The following is an 18,189-nucleotide window of genomic DNA, read 5'->3' on the forward strand; positions in this document are numbered from 1 at the left end:
TTGTGCTTCATCCAGCCCAGCATTTTGCATGATGTACTCTGCATATAAGTTAATTACGCAGGGTGACAATATACAGCCTTGACATACTCCTTTCCTGAGTCTTTGGTTACTGTCCATTTCAAACAACTTTTACTCGGGTATCAGAGGAGTTCAGTTCTCCGTGCCTGAGACTTACAGGTTACTGCTCACACCGCAGCAAGAGGGGCCCTTTCAAAATACATCCAGTGTGTTGGGATCGGGCTCAGCCTCCTCAGGGACTGTCCATCCGCTCGAGTCCACATCTAAGTGGACTTACAGCCCCCTTCCTTCCCTGACCTTGGCCCTCTTCTGCTTCCTCTTCAGCGCCTCCCCACCGGCGGTCCTTTGTCCCTTGCCCTTCCCAGGCGCGCTCCCCCAGGCGCGCTCCCAGGACACGTCCTTCCGGCGCTCCTGTTTCTCCCGCACGCGGTTCATTTCCTCACCTTCTTCACGCCTTGGCCCCGATCTCACTTGATGCGCCAACCACTCTGGTTGAAAGAGCGATTCACTTGCTCTGTGCGCTTATTCTCAGCACTCCCGTACTCTGCGCCATGTTTTCTCTTTATACTTACCACCATCTAAGCGTGTCCGTTACTCACTATACCTGTTTAACCGACTGCCTGAAACAGTTTAAAAATGGTGGCGATCCAGGCATGGAACCAACCCGAATGTCCACCCGCATAGGAAAGGATAAAGCAGATGCGGCACATACGTACAATGGAGTAGTACTTGTTGTGCCTGAGAAAGGGCCGTCCGAGCTGGAGGGTGGTCTGGGGTGAAGACCCAAGGAAAGAGGGTGGACAGCAGAAAGCCACCCTGGCTGGGGCGAGCCTGGGGTCGGCCGGGGCTCCACCGGCAGGCTCAGCTCCCCTTGTGACTCCGTTTCTTGAGTTCCTGCTTTTACCTCCCTGTTTTCAGGGTCCGTCCACGCAGAGGGTGAGGACTGGGTTGTCCGCTCCATCAAGTGTCTCCAGGGAAATCTTCATCAGCGTTTGCTTGGGACCCAAAGATGAACAGGCCACATCCGGGACACCGTGGGGCTCTGTTTGACCTGCACAAGCCCAAGGAGTCAATGAATGAAGTTTGTTACTGAAAAAAATATTCTCAGTTGCCACGTTTGGAGGAACACTTAACTGGCAGAGGTAGGTAGGTGGTAAGAAATTCAGAGGCTGCCGATCCCAGGAATGTTGGTCACAGGCATTGTAGAACAAAGCCTGAGAGCAAATGATAAACACTTCTCCTTAAGGGCTGTGTTGTCCTAAATTAGAAGTAAAGCCTGCTAAAGTCTTATGTTTGTCTTAAAGCAAAAGGACAGCTTTATTGTTTGCAAAGGTTTGTAAATGGGGGTGGGAAGGTGGGCAAGGGATTTATAAACAAACCACGGAAGTCACAGTTGGGCGACCTGGAAAGGGTGGCCCTCACGGCCTGGCCACAGGCCTCACAGCTTGACCTCGCGTCTCCAGTGATTGGCTGTCCTCAGAGCCTCTCTTTGGGGGCTTTCCAGGTGGGACCCTGAGCAGAATTAGAAGTCCTTAGAGCTGTCTGTTTGTGGCTTTCTCAGAACGCAAAGTATGGAACGAAACCCCAGATCTGTTCTGCCTGCCTGGCTCCAGTTTATTTTGGTGCCAAACCAGCTCCATTTTTTAAGCTCTTTCCACAAGGAATGCCTCTTATTTTATTTTTACAGATGCTCCAACAAGCCTCGGTCACCTGACCTGAAGGCATCAATAAGGACTTAACTGCATTACTCCCTTCAGTACCTCTTCATTCTCACAGTCCCCAACAGCAGAACACAAGAGGGCTTCCCCAGTGGCTCAGTGGTAAAGAATTTACTTGCTAATGTAGGAGACGCAGGAGACTTGGTTCCAATCCCTGGATCAGGAAGATCCCCTGGACAAGGGAATGGCAACCCACTCCAGTATTCTTGCCTGAAAAATCCTATGGACAGAAGAGCCTGGCGGGCTACAGTCCATGGGGTCACAAAGAATTGGACACGACTGAAGCGACTGAAGGACAACAGCAAAGAACAGGCGAGGTCGTATTTTATCGTTCTCCAAGCAAAACTTTCTTGAGTGAATTTTGAAGCAAAATGGATGATTATTTTGATCAACTGCCTCTTTTAAACAGCATGATATCAGTTTGGACCTGCAAACTTCCAAATGGCCAGCCTGGCTGGACATGTGGGTGTACTTGCCGCCTCCACGAAGCAGGGACAAGCAAGATGCGAATGATTAAGAGGAGGGCCTGGCCTCTGACGTTTGAAGCCAGTGTTAATGAGAGATTTTTCAACAGCTGCAGGAAGTCAACAACTTAATGGGAAACATCACAAGTATTTGATCTGTCCAGAGTGACCACAGTACACTAAATTCCCACACCAAAAAACAGAGCAACAAAATGTTTTTCGAGTCCAGCATCGTGAATCAAAGCAGATGTGAGGCTCTGCCTTCCCAAGTGGCTCAGAGAGTGTAGCTTCAGTGCCAAGGAGAGGCTCCTCCTGGTTACACATTGATTCCGTGAAGTGTCAGAGGTCCAGCTGTTTACTTATTCTTGCAAGATGGAGGCAATGTTAAACCCGCGCCGATTTCTGAATCCAGTAAGACAGACACAGGCCCCTGTGCTCTGCTGTAAGCCAGTGCTTCATCATACCCCAAAGCTCAAATGTAGCTGGATTAACATTTTAACAGAAAATTTGGATTGTGAGAGGCAGGAATTGTCTGTGCAGCAAAGTATCAGGTGATGTCATCTTAGAGATACACAGGAGAAAGAATAAGTTAATAAGAAAGAATGGGGACTTCCCTGGTGGCCCAGTGGTTAAGACCTCACCTTCCAATGAAGGGGTGTGGGTTTGATCCCTGGTCTGGGAGCTAAGAATCCCACACGCCTCACGGCCAAAACAAACCAGAACATAAACAACAGAAGCAATATTGTAATCAGGTCAATAAAGACTTTAAAACTGGTTCACATCAAATAAATAAAAAAGATAAAGAATGATTTAGCAAAGTTGGAATTTGCTATGTTATAATAATTGAAGCAACTATATTTTATGGGAGCTGATAGGTAACTTGTTAGGCAAAAACTACAAGTAAAACTTAAGAATGATCATGTCTGGTAGTAAAATTATTTCACTTATTTGTCCCCCATGCTTTGGTGATTTTTTTTTTTAAATCCTAGGCTGCTTCAAAGATATTTGCATAAATTAAAAAATAGCCTTTAAATTCACGTTTTCTTTTAATTTGGGTTGAGTAGTATAAGATGTGTTTAATAAGATACTGTATAATAAAATTTGCACTCTCCTTCAATAGTATGGTCAGTTAGGGGAGAGTGATGGTGGAATGGTCTCCAGAAAGAACTATTAGCCTCTTCTTTGCTTTCACAACACACTAGACACCATGAATTATAGCCTCTGTTATATTTTATTTGAGTCACCTAATTTGTCTCTCTCTCCTACTGAGCTGAGTTTCTTGAGAGTAGAGAGTGTATCTTATCCATCTGTATAACCTCAGAATTTAGCATGTTAGTGACCCAATAAAAATTGAGGACATCCCTGGTGGTCCAGTGGTTAAGAATCCACCTGCCAATGCAGGAGACAGGGGTTCGATCCCTGGTCCCAGGCCACAACTGAGAGTTCTCTTGCCACAACTGAAGATCCCAAGTGCCACGTCGAAGATGGAAGATCCCACGTGCCACAACTGAGACCCAGTGTAGCCTCATAAACAAATAAATGATGTATTTTTTAAAAGATTGAGACAGCAAATAACAGAGAAACCAAGCAGCAAAGAAACCCTTTTCCACTTCTGATGCAAGACTCTCCATGTCCTATTATATTTGAGAAGGAATGGGTGTGCTACTCTTCATAAAGGCTTTACTGAACACTAGGGTAAGCTACGGCAGCAGAGTGAGGCTCCATTATCCTTCTGAAGCAAAACCGTGAGTGTCTGGGAGGAGTTCTTCAAGTCATCACGGGATGGAGTGGTGAAAACTGGACTTCCTTGCACCAAAGTCTCAGGAACCAGGAAAAAGAGAAAACACACTTTATTTTCATTGATTTTTTTTTTTTAAAAGACAATTTTTGGAAGAGCCCAAGTGGTTCGTTTTCCTTCCAGGATTTATCAAAGATAAATAGGTTCAGAGCCAAGCCTATTCTTTTGACTTGGAAAAGGCACAAAAGAAGTCATACTCAGACCTTAACGGCATGGCTACTGAGTTTCCCAGTGAGCAACTGTAAAGCAAATAGTACTGTGAAGATTTTATCAGTCTCGAATATTTATCCAAAGTTTGTGAAATTTCAAATTCCTCCCTTGACCTTGAATAACTTCGCTTTGGCACATTACCCAAACTATCGAAGATCCCTTGTAGAAGAAAATGCTCAATAGTTGACTCAAGAATGTACAGACACTGCAAGTTTTGACTGCACTTTTGTCCAGTTTTATGCTTTTTTTTATGAAGGAGGATCATCTGATTGCTCATTCTACTTCTCTTGGAAGTGGTGTGATGGCTGCTCTGTGGTTTATGAGACAAGGCAGATGAATTTTTATGTGATGTCAAGTTCTCATATACCAGCATTCATGCAGTTTACAGGAAAAAAAAGTTTTTCTTAATAGAATGTCACCATGATGGAGTTGTTTTCATAGTGGACAACTTTTAACTTCCCCTTTGTTTTGTGGAATGTTCTAGACTGATAGGCACACCGCCCTCTTTCCCAGAGGCCTCCTGCAGCTGCAGCCTTGCCAGCGTCCATTCACTGTGAAATCTGGCCAGACTTGACTAACTCCTTTGAGATACGGCTGCAGCCCTTTTAATAGTGAAAAATCATTTCACTCCATTTTAAAACCATTTTCACAAATGTGTATCATTTTACATAAGCCTACATTTTTATCCATTTTTTCTCTCTTCTCACTATCCGTTTTCTCGGTATCAGTTAGTTTTCCTGTGTTTTTTTTTTTTAATTTTTTGCCCATGTACTAATAGTCTTTATTATAGTTTATTTTTATTGTAAGCTGTCTCAGCTCCTTTAATCAAGATGAGGTGAAGTGAAGTGTTAGTCACTCGGTTGTCTGACTCTTTGCGACTCCATGGACTAAAGTTTTCCAAGTTCCTCAGTCCATGCGGAGAATTCTCCAGGCAAGAACACTGGAGTGGGGTGCCATTCCCTTCTCCAGGGGATCTTCCCAAACCAGGGATCGAATTTGAGTCTCCTATAGGCAATTCTTTACTGTCTGAGCCACCAGGGAAGTCCGATCAAGACGAGATGGTATGAGCAATGAATAATAATTGAGAATATTGTATTCTGTAATGTAATCCTTTTCTTTTACTTTGAAAAAAGTCTTTTTTGATGTGGAACATTTTAAAAGTCTCTGTTGAATTTGTTACAGTATCGATTCCATTTTTCCTGTTCTGGATTTTTGGCTTCATGGCGGGTGGAATCTCAGCTTCCTGACTAGGGCTCAAACCCACACCCGCTGCGCTTGGAGGCGAAGTCTTCACCATGGGACCGCCAGGGAAGTCCCTGATCGTTTTCTTTTAAAATCCTGTACGTTTAAGCCAAGAGGCACTTTCATTGTACGGGGTGACTAAAATCTAACACATAAGCCATGTGATGCTTTCTGCATCTGATTCCCACAAAAATCCCAAGAGAGGAAATACTTGAGAAGGAAGCTTGTCAGCAGCTCCTCGAAGGGGTTCAGAATGAGCATCCCCAAGAGGTGCCATCTGGGCACGTGGGTCATCCTGAGCCAAAGGCAGCTGAGACCCTGCGGCCTCAAGAGAAACATCAGCCCCTCTGCTCGTTACCTAGGAAAATGGAAAAGGGGGTCTTTCCAGGAGGAGAACAATTGCCAGGGACCCCTTTTATCTGAGTGGCCCACCTCGAGTCACTCAACACCTGCTCTTCTGCTCGTTCTGTGAGTCCCCCTCCTCGCCTCAGAAGCCCAGGTCCCTGACCATTTCTTAGCTCAGGAGGGCATATATATTCATTCCTCATCTTACTCTTTTGTCTTTGAATCTCTTGGGTATGTAGGATTCCTGTATGTATGAAGCTACATTTGTTTTTCTCCTGTTATTACTCTGTCACGTGTCAATTTGATATAGACCAGCTGAGAGAATCTTTGAGGAGTAGATGAAACCTCTTTCTCGCCAACAACACCATTCTTCTCCTCCCAGAACTCATACCCTCCTTCTCTGAATTCTTTGCCAACATCTTTTTGCCCTGCTGGGATTTCTTAAAGGAACTAGGCTCTTCAATTTTCTGAAACACAGAACACCATTTCTCCATAACTTCCCATCTTTTGAATGGTAGATATGCAGCATAGAGTTCCATAAATTTGCGTTCACCTAGACATAATCATCTCTCTGTATTTGTTTTTAAGCATCTCTGCTATTCAAAATCCCTCATCAGAGAAAAGGAAGGAAATGGCCTTTTATGAAGGACTTTCCAACAAGCAGAAACTGGATGTGACATTGCTGAGACAGCTGGAACTAAATGCCCAGCAGCTGTGGTTTGCATTTTTGCAATAAGTCCAATAGCATCTCATACCGAATGGCATGGCCATGATCTCCCTATAAAAACTGGTCCAGGTGGCAGTTCTGAAAATAAAGGGCTCTGGGAAGTCTTCTGTTCTCTTCTTCCCAATCCCCCATCTTCCAATCCTCTAGGCAGTTAAAATAATCATCTTATAGTTTATTGGTGTTGGCCTTCTCCAAATTGGAAAGGGATCTAGGTGAGGTGGTAAGCTTTTTTTTTTCCCTAAGGTTGTGATAAAAGAAAAATATTGAAGAAATTTGTTTATCATACTCAGAAACTGAAGCGATCTTATAAAAGTATCCTTGTTTATTCAGCATTTATACAGAGAAATGGAATCAGGGTAACCTGTAGAGACACTAAGCCATGTGCCTCTGCCCACATTATCACTGCACTGATCCAGCACTCACACCTCCTCTCCACCCACAGAGAACCACATCAATGCTTACACTATGGTCTCTACAAATATGACATTGATGCTATAAAAATGAATGACTTAGAAAACAACCACAGGCTCAAAGGGGAAGATGGGGGGTTTGGGGCTTCAAGGCTCTTCCTGTGGGAGGAACTTCTGCCTCACTGAGGGTCAAGTTCCTCCTTTAAATCATCCAGCTCCTGCTCCTTGGAGAGCTCCAGGAATATCTGAAAATGGGGAGGAAATAGAGACAGGAGTGTCATACTGCTTCTCATGGTGCCAAGTGAGTGCCCAGCGTGTGCACACCTTCTGCCTTCATGTTCCGGGGATGGTACGAAACCGTGAAACAGACCCATCTGTGCCAGGGTGCACTGCGGAGGCCATGCCCCTCCAGGTCAAAGCTCTGTCCAACTGAGCAGAGAAGGAGGTACGTTAGGGGTCCACGTAGTTTTACATCCAGATGGTCCTAGAAGTCAGCATATAATACAAACCTCCGGGAGTTTTGTGATGGACGGGGAAGCCTGGCATGCTGCAGTCCATGGGTCGCAAAGAGTCGGACACAACTGAGCGACTGAACTAGACTGAGAGTACAAATCAGTTTTTAAAAAATCTTAAATAAAAAAGATAATTATTATTCATGGTTTAAGCACAGAACCTAGTTGAAAATATACCAGTCCATTCACTTGGGTTTGGGACGAAGGGCTGGTGTTATGTCTGTGAGCTGCACAGTTATTGAGAGGTGCATTTGAGGGATAAATGATGCTGAGAAGGCTTTCTGCCCCTCATGTGACTGGAAAGAGGGAAGAGGTGGAAGGAAGATGCCTTCTGGAAAGGGTTGTATAAGAAGATTATAGAGAAAGATGCTTGTGACCTCTTGCCGGAAACCATGCCAGCATGCCCTCAATTGGATTGAAGACCCTTCTCATTGACCAAAGTAGATCGAGAAGGGTGGTAAGAGCCCTGATCGGTGCCCAGCAGATGGGTGATGCGTCCCCAGCAGTACCAGGCTGGTGCTGGCCGCAGTGCCCATCAGGGGAGAGCTGGGAGGGACCGCAGTCCAGGGGGCTGGATGCTCGGCTCCCAGGATGGAAGGAGGCCGCGTCATGGACCATGGACGCTATGGACGGGAGTGGGACCAGTCTCCCAGAACCAGGAGAGTTAGACCCCTTCCTCAGGAAAGCTGGCAAAGAAGCAAAGATAATCTCTGAGCCGTAACAAGGAAAAGAGAATACCGATGGATCCTGGATACTTCAGAGAAGCAGAGTAAATGGGCTTGGATAGAGAAGGCGTCCTGAACCTGGTGGTGGCAGGGGCTGTGTGGTCGGTTTTATGGTGTAACGGACACAGGAAGCGTGTCTTAGGGACCAGGCAACAGGTCAGCTTCTAAGGCAGCAAGATAACACACACCCAGATAAAACTGAATTCTAAGTACATGTGCATCTGCGTTCCAAAAAGAAATACTAATATTCTCCTTAAATGCAGATATTACTGAGTTTGACTAGGATCGTTTTATTAACACACACACAGACAAATACATAGAAACACCCCTCAAAGCAAAACTCACTCCCACTGGCCCCCAAACACGCACGCAGGAATCTCCACCCCCTTGGTTTTCTGGTCCTACAATTCAGTCTGAGAGCTTAACTTTTAAATTGAACACAGTCCGTCATGTCCCATTTTTTGCCATGCTGATGGATTAACTTATGATTTGGAACAACCCGCTCTCCGGGACCTTATCTCAAAGCTTATAGCTCTTACTCTTCTCTCATTTGAAGGAAGCTTGGGCTAAAAGTGGAGCATCTCCCACTGGTAGCTCCTAGACCATCAGAGACAAGAACCTGGGACCAGAGGAGAGGAGAGGCAGGCTGGTGCGTCTGTGGCGGTGGAGGCCGGCTGAGCCATCGCTCCGGGCGGGTGGGCTGAGGGAATGAATGAGCGAATGAATGAGGGGGGATCCACAGCAGCAACAAGAGGCTGAGCACAAGGAGAACGGGGGAAAGAGAGCAGCCTGAGACGGAGATGAGCCGGTCCTGGTACAGATTTGCCAAATTCACTTTCCACCTACTTTTCTTTCTTTTTTAAACTTTTTTTAATTGGAGTATAGTTGATTTTGGACTTCCCTGGTGACTCAGAGGTGAAGCATCTGCCTGCCAATGCAGGAGATGTGGGTTTGATCTCTGGGTCAGGAAGATCCTCTGGAGGAGGAAGTGGCAACCGACTCCAGTGTTCTTGCCTGGACAATCCCATGGAGAGAGGGGCCTGGTGGGCCACAGACCATGAGGTCACAAAAGAGTCAGATGAGACTTAGAGAATGAGCAACAACAGTTCAGTGGTTTATGCAGGATACTATCAGTTCAGTTCAGTTCAGTCGCTCAGTCGTGTCTGACTCTTTGCGACCCCATGAATCGCAGCACGCCAGGCCTCCCTGTCCATCACCAACTCCCACAGTTCACTCAAACTCATGTCCATTGAGTCAGTGATGCCATCCAGCCATCTCATCCTCTGTCGTCCCCTTCTCCTCCTGCCTCCAATTCTTCGCAGCATCAGAGTCTTTTCCAATGAGTCAACTCTTCGCATGAGGTGGCCAAAGTACTGGAGTTTCAGCTTTAGCATCATTCCTTCCAAAGAAATCCCAGGGCTGATATCCTTCAGAATGGACTGGTTGGATCTCCTTGCAGTCCAAGGGACTCTCAAGAGTCTTCTCCAACACCACAGTTCAAAAGCATCAATTCTTCAGCACTCAGCTTTCTTCACAGTCCAACTCTCACACCCATACATAACCACTGGAAAAACCATAGCCTTGACTAGACAGACCTTTGTTGGCAAAGTAATGTCTCTACTTTTCAATATGCTATCTAGGTTGGTCATAACTTTCCTTCCAAGGAGCAAGCGTCTTTTAATTTCATGGCTGCAGTCACCATCTGCAGTGATTTTGGAGCCCAGAAAACAAAGTCAGCCACTGTTTCCACTGTTTCCCCATCCATTTCCCATGAAGTGATGGGACCAGATGCCATGATCTTTGTTTTCTGAATGTTGAGCTTTAAGCCAACTTTTCACTCTTCTCTTTCACTGTCATCAAGAGGCTTTTTAGTTCCTCTTCACTTTCTGCCATAAGGGTGGTGTCATCTGCATATCTGAGGGTATTGATATTTCTCCTAGTAATCTTGATTCCAGCTTGTGCTTCTTCCAGGCCAGCGTTTCTCATGATGTACTCTGCGTATAAGTTAAATAAGCAGGGTGACAATATACAGCCTTGACGTATCCCTTTTCCTATTTGGAACCAGTCTGTTGTTCCATGTCCAGTTCTAACGTTGCTTCCTGACCTGCATATAGGTTTCTCAAGAGGCAGGTCAGGTGGTCTGGTATTCCCATTTCTTTCAGAATTTTCCACAGTTGATTGTTATCCACACAGTCAAAGTCTTTGGCATAGTCAAGAAAGCAGAAATAGATGTTTTTCTGGAACTCTCTTGTTTTTTCCATGATCCAGCAGATGTTGGCAATTTGATCTCTGGTTCCTCTGCCTTTTCAAAAACCAGCTTGAACATCTGGAAGTTCACAGTTCACATACTGCTGAAGCCTGGCTTGGAGAATTTTGAGCATTACTTTACTAGTGTGTGAGATGAGTGCAATTGTGTGGTAGTTTGAGCATTCTTTGGCATTGCCTTTCTTTGGGATTAGAATGAAAACTGACCTTTTCCAGTCCTGTGGCCACTGCTGAGTTTTCCAAATTTGCTGGCATATTGAGTGCAGCATTTTCACAGCATCATCTTTCAGGATTTGAAATAGCTGAACTGGAATTCCATCACCTCCACTAGCTTTGTTCGTAGTGATGCTTTCTAAGGCCCACTTGACTTCACATTCCAGGATGTCTGGCTCTAGGTGAGTGCAGGATATTATGGTGAGGCTGTAATACACTTGAGCTTGTGCTTGAGATGGAGGGCAGGAACTCCACCTGGACTGGGCTTTGAGAGGCTTTAGCAGGTTAAAAGGAGAAGGCAATGGCACCCCACTCCAGTACTCTTGCCTGGAAAATCCCATGGACAGAGGAGCCTGGTAGGCTGCAGTCCATAGGATTGCTACCAGTTGGACACGACTGAGCGACTTCACTTTCACTTTTCACTTTCATGCCTTGGAGGAGGAAATGGCAACCCACTCCAGTGTTCTTGCCTGGAGAATCCCAGGGACGGGGGAGCCTGGTGGGCTGCCATCTATGGGGTCCCACAGAGTCGGACACGACTGAAGCGACTTAGCAGCAGCAGCAGGTTGAAAAACCAGCACCCTTGGACTTGTGTATAGGTGAATTCACTGTGAAAATATTCCAAGGACTCTACCTAAAATTGCCTGCAAAGGGCAGCATTGTTCTTCCAGAGGTCTGTACCGGCATCCACAGGGCAGGAGGAGAAGCCACAGGTCACAGCTCTAGCGCATTCAACCTTGAGCAGAGAGGCAGAGAGACAGAGAATATGTCTGGGCAGTTTGGTGATTAGGTAGATTTGTTCCTTCATTTCATTGCAGCAGTCCCCTGATGCTTCATGTGTAATAATAATATTGCACCTTTGCATAGCTGATCAACCAATGCCACACAATTATATATTGTTGAGCCTATCCTGAAATCGGCAGGACTTGACTGCTCCCGAAGGTTCTTCACTGCGGGAAGACAGAGTGTGTCTCAGCAGAATTTTACCAAGTAAAGAGAATCTGGAACAGGCCTCAGTGTTCTGGGAAACATGCCAAGGATGGAACTTGAAAACATGAGTCAAGGCTTCGGAGCAGAGAGCCAGCAGCCTGCCCCGGACGTGACCCTGAAGTCCCGAACCTGGAGTGACCGGTCCATTTCCTGCGTGGGTCACGTTGGCCATGAAGAGAAACCATGTGGCTGCCACAACCTTGTCCTTCGGCCCGGAGCGGGCTGGCTGCCGCCCAGAGCTCTCCTCCCATTGGTTATGAGCAGAACGATGCTCCGGTCGGTGCCGTTTCCTGGAGGCAAAGCTCAGAGGAGAGGTGCAGAGCGGTGCTGACAGGAGGCAAGTTGGCCAGTGCCTCACTGGGAGGAGAATCTGCCTGCAGCGGCTGGATGAGCTGAGCAGCAGTCTAGACAGAAGCGGACTGGAGTTCACCCAAACCCATGTCCATTGAGTTGGTGATGCCATCCAACCATCTCATCCTCTGTCGTCCCCTTCTCCTCCTGCCCTCAATCTTTCCCAGCATCAGGGTCTTTTCAAATGAGCTCTTCGCATCAGGTGGCCAAAGTATTGGAGTTTCAGCTTCAATATCAGTCCTATCAATGAACACCCAGGACTGATCTGCTTTAGGATGGACTGGTTGGATCTCCTTTCAGTCCAAAGGACTCTCAAGAGTCTTCTCCAGCACCACAGTTCAAAAGCATCAATTCTTTGGCGCTCAGCCTTCTTCACAGTCCAACTCTCACATCCATACATGACCACAGGAAAAACCATAGCCTTGACGAGACGGAGCTTTGTTGATAAAGGACCTTTGTTGTCCCTCTTAGAGAAACACAAGTGTCCTCAGATTAGGGCCCCACCTGACAACCTCGCTTAACTTGAATTAGCTCTTTACAGGCCCCACCTCCAAACACAGCCACCCTGGAGAATGGATCTATGAGTTTGTGGGGAACACGGTTCAGAACACGAGCAGAAGCAGCAAGGAGAGCAGCAACAACGACTCAGCTGAGTAAGAATGTACCAGAAAACTGCATCGATTTCAAAGTGTTTATAGGATGGTCACTTGGATAGGTCACAGCATATGCAGACAGAAGAAAGTGGTACCTATAAAGTTCTAGCACTGTTCAGTAGACCCTCACATCATAAGAAACAGAAAACAAAAACATGCTTCAAAATTATCAGTTCAGTTCAGTCGCTCAGTCGTGGCTGACTCTTTGCAACCCCATAGCCTAAAGCATGCCAGGCCTCCCCGTCCATCACCAACTCCCAGAGTTTGCTCAGACTCTCGTCCATCGAGTTGGTGATGCTATCCAGCCATCTCATCCTCTGTCGTCCCCTTCTCCTTCCACCTTGAATTTTTCCCACATCAGGGTCTTTTTAAATGAGTCAGTTCTTCACATCAGGTGGCCAAAATATTGGAGTTTCAGCTTCAGCATCGGTCCTTCCAATGAACATTCAGGACTGATTTCCTTTAGGATGGACTGGTTGGATCTCCTTGCTGTCCAAGGAACTCTCAAGAGTCTTCTCCAACACCACAGTTCAAAAGCATCAATTCTTCAGTGCTCAGGTTTCTTTATAGTCAAACTCTCACATCCATACATGACCACTGGAAAAACCATAGCCTTGACTAGACTGACCTTTGTTGACAAAGTAATGTCTCTGCTTTTTAATATGGGATCTAGGCTGGTCCTAACTTTTCTCCCAACAAGTAAGTGTCTTTTTAATTTCATGGCTGCAGTCACCATCTGCAGTGATTTTGGAGCCCCCAAAATAATATTGCTTTATGCCATAAGGGTGGTGTCATCTGCATATCTGAGGTTATTGATATTTCTCCCGGCAATCTTGATTCCAGCTTGCGCTTCTTCCAGCCCAGCGTTTCTCATGATGTACTCTGTATATAAGTTAAATAAGCAGGGTGACAATATACAGCCTTGACGTATCCCTTTTCCTATTTGGAACCCGTCTGTTGTTCCATGTCCAGTTCTAACTATTGCTTCCTGACCTGCATACAGATTTCTCAAGAGGCAGGTCAGGTGGTCTGGTATTCTCATCTCTTTCAGAATTTTCCACAGTTTGTTGTGATTCAAAATTGCAAGATGTGTTTTTTTAAAACTTTCCTCGACTTGATCATTCAAATTCTCAGTACGACCATTTTAACAGGTTTCACATTTCCTGTATCATCACAACAGATAAAACATGACTGTACAATCTGAAATCTGAGAAGTGACAGGAAAGGGAGATGAGTAAATTAAGAACAGGTGAAGAAGAAATGAAAAGAGCAAGCCTGTGCTGCCGTGAAATCGTTAGACTCCGCCTCCCCTACGGCAAACTGTCAGCGTCGGGCTCACTTTGTACCGTCGTTGGTTTACTCATTGTTTCAGTTCAGTCCAGTTCAGTCGCTCAGTCGTGTCCGACTCTTTGCGACCCCATGAATCGCCGCACGCCAGGCCTCCCTGTCCATCACCAACTCCCGGAGTTCACTCAGACTCACGTCCATCGAGTCAGTGATGCCATCCAGCCATCTCATCCTCTGTCGCCCCCTTCTCCTCCTGCCCCCAATCCCTCCCAGCATCAGAGTCTTTTCCAATGAGTCAACTCTTCGCGTCAGGTGGCCAAAGTACTGGAGTTTCAGCTTTAGCATCAGTCCTTCCAAAGAACACCCAGGGCTGATCATTGTTTAGTTTTGTCCAGCTCTTGTGAGCCTATGCAGCCCGCCAGACTCCTCTGTCTATGGGATTTCCCAGGCAAGAATACTGGAGTGGGTTGCCATGTCCTTCTCCAGGGGATCTTCCCGACCCAGGGATCAAACCTGTGTCTCCTGCAGGCGAAATGTTTACCATTTAGCCACCTGCCTACTTAAAAAGGGAAAATAGTTAAGATTTTAAAGGTCAGAGACGTTTAAATTAATTTAAATTAATTTCTGTATCATTCTTAGAAACATAAAAATTCCCTAATCAGGTGCATTTTTTTAAAAATCTGCTGCCGTGTGAAACACTGGGTTCAGTTGCTGTTTCGGAGGCTGCCTGGTCCGCTGAGCGTCAGTGCTCTGACCTTACTCCTTAGTCCCACTATCCATCATATTATTGAGAAAAGTGATGACGTGAGTTTCAAAAGCATTTTGAAATCATATCTGAGCCAAGGTATATTAACGCTATAAAATATGGTCTTAAAAATAGTGGATTTGGGCTTTAAGGCTCTTCCTGCAGGAGCTTCCACCTCACGGAGAGATCAACTTCCTCATCAGAATTGTCCCATTCCTGCTCCTTGCAGAGTTCCAGGAAAACCTGCAACAGAGGAAGAAATAAAGAGATGGGGTGACCACTGTTTCCTGTAGCCCCAAGTGAGTGAAGAGTGTGTGCACATATGGTATCTTTATATTCCGTGAAGAGTAAAGTGTTAGTCACTCAGTCATGTCTGACTCTCTGGGACCCCAAGGATTGTAGCCTGCCAGGCTCCTCTGTCCATGCGATTATCCAGGCAAGGATACTGGAGTGGGTTGTCATTTCCTCCTCCAGGGGATCTTCCCAACCCAGGGGTTGAACCCGGGTTTCCCACGTTGCAGGTGGATGCTTTATCGTCTGAGCCACCTGGGATGCTGTGGGATGTGTAAAATGGACCCACCTGCTCCAGGCTGCACTGGGAGAGGCTGTACTCCTCCAGGTCGAAGTTCTGTTTAACTGCAGAAGGATGGACGTGTATTAGAACTGCAAATGTCTTTCATTTATAAATTTGCCAAGTCATGTACCAAGGGCACACAGGGGCAGATCTTAAATACACAGGGTGGGTAATAAACTTGGATTAAATATGGGAATGCATGTTCACCAGGTGGTCCTCTCTCTCATCATCTTAGAGCTCGGGCAGAAGGGCCACAAGACTGAAAACAGGATGCGAGGTTCTGGACTGCCCACGCGGGTTGCGCTAAAGGCTGGACCACTGCCTCCAGCCGCTCTGCATCTGCCCTCACTCTCCTCCACTCTGCTCTCTGCTCCAGAGCCCGACTCGGTGGGCTCCTCCTGGGGGGTACCGCCAGTGGAAAGCCCAGGAGGAGGGACAGAGAGAGAGGAGACGGAGCTTTTATCCCTCCACGTCCTCCCTGACCCCAGGCATGTCCTTTGATTCAAGGTCACTTCTTCCCTCAAGATGGCAGATTCTACCCGACTCTACTCCCAGGTTCCAGTCACCACCTCCTTTCTTCATCCCTTTGGACCTAAGAACGGGAACCGTGGTGTCAAGTCCAGCCTCAGGTGACTGCACTGTTCCTGGCACCTTGCCAAAGAGCCCCTTTATAAACAAAAGTTCCTGGAATTATCCTTTTTTAGTTTTTAAATGTATGGTTTTTTTTTTTTTTTTTGGCTGCTTGTGGGATCTCCTCTGACCAGGAATCCAACCTGTGCACCCCTCACTGGAAGCTTGGAGTCAACCACTGGACCACCAGGGGAGTCAGTCCTACTTCTGAGTTCACTACCTTTTACCCACGTGGAGAGAAGAACCACGAGTGGAAAGAAGACCCTGGAGAGTCGCGATTTCTCGTGGACAGTTAGTTACTAGACAACAGTTAGTTACTAGACCAACATGGCCCCGGCCTCTAGAAGACCTTGTTGTTGGTGTTTACTTACTCAGTCGTGTCTGACTCTTGTGACCCCCGTGGACGGTAGCCAGACAGTCTCCCCCATCTGTGGGATTTCCCAGGCAAGGATACTGCAGTGGGTTGCCATTTCCTTCTCCAGGGGTTCTTCCCGACCCAGGGATCAAACCTGCATCTCCTGCATTGGCAGGCGGGTTCTTTGCCAATGAGCTGCCTGGGAAGCCCCTAGAAGACCTACTAGACGCCAACTATACCCCCAACCACACCACCAGCTGTGAAAGCCAAAAACGCAGGGAGCCCCATTTTATAGTGCTGCGTTTTCACAAACCACGGGTGTGCGGCCGCCCCGCGCCTGTCGCGACCGTGGTGCTGCGTTCCCAGCGGCATTTCCTCAGTTTGTCTTTCTGTGTCACATGTTGCTAATTCTCAAGATATTTCAAATGTTCCATTCTGATTCTATTTTTCATGCTGATCCGTGATCTTCCATATTATTATAAAACAAAGATTACCACTCGTTTAAGACTCAGATGGAGGCTCTCATTTTTTAGCAATAACATATTCTAAATTATGGCGACTAATTACAGTTTTTAGAAACAATGTTATCACACACTTAATGAACTATGGCACAGTGTAAACAGCCTTTTTTTTTTTTTGGAAGTGGACCATTTTTAAAGTCTTTATTGAATTTGTTACAATATTGTTTCTGTTTTATGTTTTGACTTTTTAGCCTCGAGGCATGCTGGATCTTAGCTTCCCTGACCAAGGATCGAACTTGCACCCCTTGCATTGGAAGGTGAGGTCTTAAACACTAGACTGCCAGGGAAGTCCCCTAAACATCACTTTTATATGCCCTGGGAAACCAAAACACTCATGAGACTTCCTTCATTGCAGCATTCAATATATAGTGATGTCTGGAACCCAACCCACAATACCTCCGAGGTCTGCCTGTATCCCCAGAAGTTGCCACATCACTGGCTGAGAACCTCTGGATTAAAACCTTACTATTTACTTATAGTATGTGAAGTGAAAGTCGCTCAGTCGTGTCCGACTCTTTGCGACCCCATGGACTGTATAGTCCCTGGAATTCTCCAGGCCAGAATACTGGAGTGGGGAGCCTTTCCCTTCTTCAGGGGATCTTCCAGACCCAGAGATTGAACCTGGCCTCCCGCATTGCAGGCAAATTCTTTACCAGCTGAGCCACAAGGGAAGCCCTTATCATATAATATAGTATAATGTCACATTTTAGGCCCATGTATTGATACTTCTTATGCTGGTTTTATGCAAGACTTGAATGTGATCGGTTTCCAGAGGCTCACTCGCAGCAGGCACTCTCACCTGTCTCTAAACTGAAGAAGGCATGTGATAAAGGGTGTACATCCTCAACAGGCAACTTGTAGACCACCAGGGAGGCGAACCTGGGGGCGAGGAGAGATAGCTGAGTTCAGGACCTGGAGGCACGGCCGCGAACGGGTGCCATGTCTGGGAAGGGGCAGCAGGCTCGTCCAGGGCTTGGCTGTGTGCCTGGAGCTACCGCAACATTGTGAACTCAACTGCAATCCAATATATAAAATAAATAAACAGGCCCTTGAAAGTTAAAAGAAAAGAAAAAGGAAGAATATTAATTCCCTTACAAGAATCAGCTTCCAAACCAGGACTTGGTTCTCTTATTTCCCTCCTGTGCTATCCCTTGGAATTGGATGTCTCAAGAGTTGACTCATTGGAAAAGACTCTGATGCTGGGAGGGATTGGGGGCAGGAGGAGAAGGGGACGACAGAGGATGAGATGGCTGGATGGCATCACTGACTCGATGGACGTGAGTCTGAGTGAACTCCAGGAGTTGGTGATGGACAGGGAAGCCTGGCGTGCTGTGATTCATGGGGTCGCAAAGAGTTGGACACGACTGAGCGACTGAACTGAACTGAACTACTCACTGAAGTCCTCATGATTCCCATATAGTTTTTTTTTTTTTTAA

At 46.4% G+C, this 18,189-nt stretch overlaps 1 protein-coding gene across 8 annotated transcripts in view; it reads right to left on the bottom strand.

The window, feature by feature from the left end:
- Positions 1-6,821: 6,821 nt before the first annotated feature.
- Positions 6,822-18,189, bottom strand: part of ABCA9 (ATP binding cassette subfamily A member 9) — a 62,871-nt gene continuing 51,503 nt past the window's right edge. For 4 of the 8 annotated variants that reach the window (XM_070388981.1, XM_005899319.3, XM_070388980.1 and 1 more), the window contains 3 exons: positions 17,553-17,632; positions 15,254-15,309; positions 14,734-14,916 (listed from right to left, as the gene is read on the bottom strand). In XM_070388981.1, the coding sequence (XP_070245082.1) occupies positions 14,821-14,916; positions 15,254-15,309; positions 17,553-17,632 (232 nt within the window). In that variant the 3' untranslated portion in view covers positions 14,734-14,820. Of the gene's footprint in view, positions 7,178-14,733; positions 14,917-15,253; positions 15,310-17,552; positions 17,802-18,189 lie in introns of those variants that run through there. The other 4 variants (XR_011467855.1, XM_070388982.1, XM_070388978.1 and 1 more) reach the window with 4 other exon arrangements.

Source organism: Bos mutus, chromosome 19 (assembly GCF_027580195.1).
Source record: "Bos mutus isolate GX-2022 chromosome 19, NWIPB_WYAK_1.1, whole genome shotgun sequence".
Classification (NCBI taxonomy): domain Eukaryota; kingdom Metazoa; phylum Chordata; class Mammalia; order Artiodactyla; family Bovidae; genus Bos; species Bos mutus.